Here is a 5,761-nt window from a genome sequence, read left to right as displayed (position 1 = left end):
TTTCTAGAATGTAGTGTTTTTGACATTGATATTCTGATAGGAAAACATGCAAACACAATATCATTAAAAAAGGTTTGTGCCACAGTTCCATGTACATGATCCAGTCCCTCCTATACTGTATAATACTGTATATATACGGTGTATATTATATGTTCAGAGAACACAATGCACCTTTTTATTTGTTTAGTTATTAAATCACTGCTCACCATGTTGAATATTTTATAAAGTGCATAATGAAATGTGCTTGATTAGTTTGAAAAAAATTCAAAACTGTAGGTAGGTTAAAAACATTTTTAAATATAACTGTATATGCAATGGCTACAGCAATGAGATTAAAGTCTTTCCAAGCAGAAAAAAAATCTCACAATGAGGTATTCATTTTTAAATGTCTCCTTAATGTTTAAAAGGACAACATTGAGTCATGAGAATTTTTACCTCCACTGCTTCTTTGTGGTGGTTACGATTTCTGAAATAATTTCTAATACAAAACCATTCAAAAATGAGAATTTTGATAAAAGGATAACTAATATCATGTAGTTGTCACAAAATAGGTTAATACAGCATCACAAAATATATTAATATTAATACACCTGCCACTAAATATTCCTAGTGGTGTATGTTGTTTTGTACAAATTATCACAAAACAAACATGGATTCACCCGAAAAGTCCAACATATAGATCAGGCCTACTGTTTTATATTAATCTATAATCGCCAGAGCCAGCTTTACTTCTTGAGAAGATGCTTCATGGTTTCAACATGCCAATTAGGAAACAGGTTCAATCTTTTCAACCTATAAGGAAGTGCTGGCAAAGAGGACAATGTTGTCCAAATTGTAGCTAGCGGACCAAATTCAAAATATCACAATTCAAAGTTCTGCCTCCACTATTCCAGAGACAATTTTTTTTCAACCAATTTATTCAGCTATCCAAAATTTCAGAAAACGACAGAAATTTGGATAGTTTAGTTATAAAAATTGCTTGTGAATAGTTTGTTTTCGTGTCATTAAACCACACCAGTGAGAACAGGCCATAAATCCTGTTGTGTTGCTGGCCCATTCAAATCTGTCATCATTGCAAATCCCACAGGCACTTGTATGAAACCCTCATTACTATGAAACGGGTCAATCTACATGAAGGGCCAAAGACAGCATACTGCTTGAGAAGTGTGTAGAAAGATGCTTCACATTCTCAAAAACCTAAGCCTAAAACAGCAAATGTAAGACAGTATGTGCTTAGCGTTGGGTGGTCATCGGTCTCTGTATGTGGAAGTTTAGGATGTATTGTTGAATGCATGTAAGATATTCCCAAAGATGAAGATGTGATGACATTGCCCCGGTGCTGCTGGTCCATTCAAATCTATCATCAATGCTAATCCCACAGGGACTCTCATTAGTATGAAACAAGGCAATCTACATGAAGGGCCAAAGACAGCATAACTGCTTAAGAAGTGTGCAGAAAGATGCTTCACATACTCAAAAAGCTTAGTAAAGAGTGTGCTTTCATATCATTCCCTCACACCGATGTGAACAGGCCTTCAATTGCTTCAAAACTGAAGACATAACAGTCCCTTTTCAATGAGAGAAAGCCAATTATACCATTACTTTTACTGCTGTCCGGGTGGACACTAAATCTTAAGCCTAAAACAGCAAATGTAAGACAGTATGTGCTTAGCGCTGGGTAGTTGTTTGAGGAAGTATGATAGGTGTACAAGCTATTCCTGCAAAAGATTCTGGAAAATGAAGATCTCTTTCCCACTCATCTGTCTCGGTGTTATAAATTTGCACAATACTTGTGACGTTATTGAGGTGCCAGTTGTATCCTCCAACTATACAGATCTTTTTATCCAGCAGGCAGCAGCCAGCCTCCGACTGACCAGCACGCATCGGACTGACTGTTGTCCATTGATCGGTCTCTGGAACGTAGTACTCTACAGCTAGAACATCAAAGCAGCGGTCAACGTGGTCCATTCTGCCTCCGAGTGCATATATACGGTTGTTTACACTGATCATAGCATGCAGGACTCTTGGCTCGTTCATGGGACACTTGAAGTCCCACTGATCCAAGGCTGGATCATAGCAATGGAGAGTTTTCTTATCCTCTATAGACACCCCGTAACCTCCAGAGACGTAGAGTTTCTCTCTGCACGTCGCTCCGGCGTGACCCCAGATTCTCCTCTTCAGGGAATCCACATAAGTCCATTCATTTTGCCTTGGACAATAGCACTCTACAGAGGACAAGCTGCCAGACCTGTTGCGCCCCCCAGTAGCGTAAAGTTGTCCATGCAGTACGTTGAGCTGAAACTGAATGCGGCTTTCCTGCATGGGTTGGATTCGAAGCCACTGGTTCAGATGGGGGTCATAGCGGAAGCAGACGTCAACTGCACCCTCTCCACTGCGATACTGTAAATGCTGCCCACCCACGACGTACACAAAATTGTCAAGAACCGACACACATGCATGGCTGCATCCCATCTCCATTTCGGTCAACTCTTTGAACTGTCGCACTGTGATGTCGGGTAGATAGAAAACTTTGCTGCTGACTGTCCGATCGTTGTCGGTGTAGGGTGTTCCACCGAAAGTAATTAGCGACTTGACGTCTGAACGAATGGAAGTTCGCGGAGACTGCATTTCGTGCTGTCGGAATGGAAGGATTTGATAATTAAAGGCCTCTAGAAGAAAGTGTCGACACTGCACATCCTCCACCATGATGTCGACAGATTGGACACTGTCCACAAGTTCAGACGACCGCATTAGCGGGAAGCGCACGTGGCAGACAACTTCACTGGCCGCAGCTCGTCTGGATGCGTCATGCTGCAGCCAGCGGATTGCTGCGTGGAACAAGTCGATCTCACTACAGTTCTTCAACTTGTTGCTCTGAAGGAAGAAAACCAGTCGTTCCTTTGGAATGTGAAGGAAGTCGTCCTCCTGAGCTATTTGCAGGAAGTGACGGAATGTGAACGCATCGACTGACTGCTTAAGGGACGAGAGGCTGAAGGTGGTGGCCATCTGGCCGATGTTAAGACAAGTTTCAACACTCATGGCTGATTTCAGGAACTCCTCACAAAGCTCCACCACAGGCACCATCTGCAGGAAGACAGCTGCACCAAGAACATCCTGAATGCAGTCCAAGTCCAGAGTGACTTCAGAACACCATAGAGCTAAAAGGTCTTTCAGCCAGAGGACTGAAGCACATTATTGATTTTGCCTACAGTTCTGAAGTCACTCTGGACTTGGACTGCATTCAGGATGTTCTTGGTGCAGCTGTCTTCCTGCAGATGGTGCCTGTGGTGGAGCTTTGTGAGGAGTTCCTGAAATCAGCCATGAGTGTTGAAACTTGTCTTAACATCGGCCAGATGGCCACCACCTTCAGCCTCTCGTCCCTTAAGCAGTCAGTCGATGCGTTCACATTCCGTCACTTCCTGCAAATAGCTCAGGAGGACGACTTCCTTCACATTCCAAAGGAACGACTGGTTTTCTTCCTTCAGAGCAACAAGTTGAAGAACTGTAGTGAGATCGACTTGTTCCACGCAGCAATCCGCTGGCTGCAGCATGACGCATCCAGACGAGCTGCGGCCAGTGAAGTTGTCTGCCACGTGCGCTTCCCGCTAATGCGGTCGTCTGAACTTGTGGACAGTGTCCAATCTGTCGACATCATGGTGGAGGATGTGCAGTGTCGACACTTTCTTCTAGAGGCCTTTAATTATCAAATCCTTCCATTCCGACAGCACGAAATGCAGTCTCCGCGAACTTCCATTCGTTCAGACGTCAAGTCGCTAATTACTTTCGGTGGAACACCCTACACCGACAACGATCGGACAGTCAGCAGCAAAGTTTTCTATCTACCCGACATCACAGTGCGACAGTTCAAAGAGTTGACCGAAATGGAGATGGGATGCAGCCATGCATGTGTGTCGGTTCTTGACAATTTTGTGTACGTCGTGGGTGGGCAGCATTTACAGTATCGCAGTGGAGAGGGTGCAGTTGACGTCTGCTTCCGCTATGACCCCCATCTGAACCAGTGGCTTCGAATCCAACCCATGCAGGAAAGCCGCATTCAGTTTCAGCTCAACGTACTGCATGGACAACTTTACGCTACTGGGGGGCGCAACAGGTCTGGCAGCTTGTCCTCTGTAGAGTGCTATTGTCCAAGGCAAAATGAATGGACTTATGTGGATTCCCTGAAGAGGAGAATCTGGGGTCACGCCGGAGCGACGTGCAGAGAGAAACTCTACGTCTCTGGAGGTTACGGGGTGTCTATAGAGGATAAGAAAACTCTCCATTGCTATGATCCAGCCTTGGATCAGTGGGACTTCAAGTGTCCCATGAACGAGCCAAGAGTCCTGCATGCTATGATCAGTGTAAACAACCGTATATATGCACTCGGAGGCAGAATGGACCACGTTGACCGCTGCTTTGATGTTCTAGCTGTAGAGTACTACGTTCCAGAGACTGATCAATGGACAACAGTCAGTCCGATGCGTGCTGGTCAGTCGGAGGCTGGCTGCTGCCTGCTGGATAAAAAGATCTGTATAGTTGGAGGATACAACTGGCACCTCAATAACGTCACAAGTATTGTGCAAATTTATAACACCGAGACAGATGAGTGGGAAAGAGATCTTCATTTTCCAGAATCTTTTGCAGGAATAGCTTGTACACCTATCATACTTCCTCAAACAACTACCCAGCGCTAAGCACATACTGTCTTACATTTGCTGTTTTAGGCTTAAGATTTAGTGTCCACCCGGACAGCAGTAAAAGTAATGGTATAATTGGCTTTCTCTCATTGAAAAGGGACTGTTATGTCTTCAGTTTTGAAGCAATTGAAGGCCTGTTCACATCGGTGTGAGGGAATGATATGAAAGCACACTCTTTACTAAGCTTTTTGAGTATGTGAAGCATCTTTCTGCACACTTCTTAAGCAGTTATGCTGTCTTTGGCCCTTCATGTAGATTGCCTTGTTTCATACTAATGAGAGTCCCTGTGGGATTAGCATTGATGATAGATTTGAATGGACCAGCAGCACCGGGGCAATGTCATCACATCTTCATCTTTGGGAATATCTTACATGCATTCACAATACATCCTAAACTTCCACATACAGAGACCGATGACCACCCAACGCTAAGCACATACTGTCTTACATTTGCTGTTTTAGGCTTAGGTTTTTGAGAATGTGAAGCATCTTTCTACACACTTCTCAAGCAGTATGCTGTCTTTGGCCCTTCATGTAGATTGACCCGTTTCATAGTAATGAGGGTTTCATACAAGTGCCTGTGGGATTTGCAATGATGACAGATTTGAATGGGCCAGCAACACAACAGGATTTATGGCCTGTTCTCACTGGTGTGGTTTAATGACACGAAAACAAACTATTCACAAGCAATTTTTATAACTAAACTATCCAAATTTCTGTCGTTTTCTGAAATTTTGGATAGCTGAATAAATTGGTTGAAAAAAAATTGTCTCTGGAATAGTGGAGGCAGAACTTTGAATTGTGATATTTTGAATTTGGTCCGCTAGCTACAATTTGGACAACATTGTCCTCTTTGCCAGCACTTCCTTATAGGTTGAAAAGATTGAACCTGTTTCCTAATTGGCATGTTGAAACCATGAAGCATCTTCTCAAGAAGTAAAGCTGGCTCTGGCGATTATAGATTAATATAAAACAGTAGGCCTGATCTATATGTTGGACTTTTCGGGCGAATCCATGTTTGTATTGTGATAATTTGTACAAAACAACATACACCACTAGGAATATTTA

General features: G+C 43.3%; 2 protein-coding genes across 2 annotated transcripts; one reads left to right on the top strand and one right to left on the bottom strand.

Annotated features, from left to right (window-relative positions):
• Positions 1 to 384: 384 nt before the first annotated feature.
• Positions 385 to 3,143, bottom strand: LOC107757936 (kelch-like protein 26). The gene is made up of 2 exons (XM_016575544.1): positions 1,646 to 3,143; positions 385 to 1,197 (listed from the first exon to the last, which is right to left on the bottom strand). Exon 1 carries the CDS (start codon positions 3,082 to 3,084, stop codon positions 1,669 to 1,671), a length of 1,416 nt encoding a protein of 471 aa, XP_016431030.1. The 5' UTR covers positions 3,085 to 3,143; the 3' UTR covers positions 385 to 1,197; positions 1,646 to 1,668.
• LOC107757912 (kelch-like protein 26) lies at positions 3,144 to 5,734 on the top strand (the record flags this gene model as incomplete). Its single annotated transcript, XM_016575519.1, has 2 exons — positions 3,144 to 4,714; positions 5,162 to 5,734. A coding segment is annotated over one exon (1,548 nt), but the record flags the coding sequence as incomplete, so codon positions are not given.
• Positions 5,735 to 5,761: the final 27 nt, after the last annotated feature.

This window comes from Sinocyclocheilus rhinocerous, unplaced genomic scaffold (assembly GCF_001515625.1).
Source record: "Sinocyclocheilus rhinocerous isolate Xijiao unplaced genomic scaffold, SAMN03320098_v1.1 scaffold324, whole genome shotgun sequence".
Lineage (NCBI taxonomy): Eukaryota > Metazoa > Chordata > Actinopteri > Cypriniformes > Cyprinidae > Sinocyclocheilus > Sinocyclocheilus rhinocerous.
The sequence above is the reverse complement of the archived record's forward strand: the minus strand, read 5'-3'. Positions and strand labels throughout refer to the sequence as shown.

Coding starts and splice junctions, on each gene's coding strand:
- LOC107757936 (XM_016575544.1), bottom strand. CDS start 3,084: ATGGTGCCTGTGGTGGAGCTTTGTGAGGAGTTCCTGAAATCAGCCATG.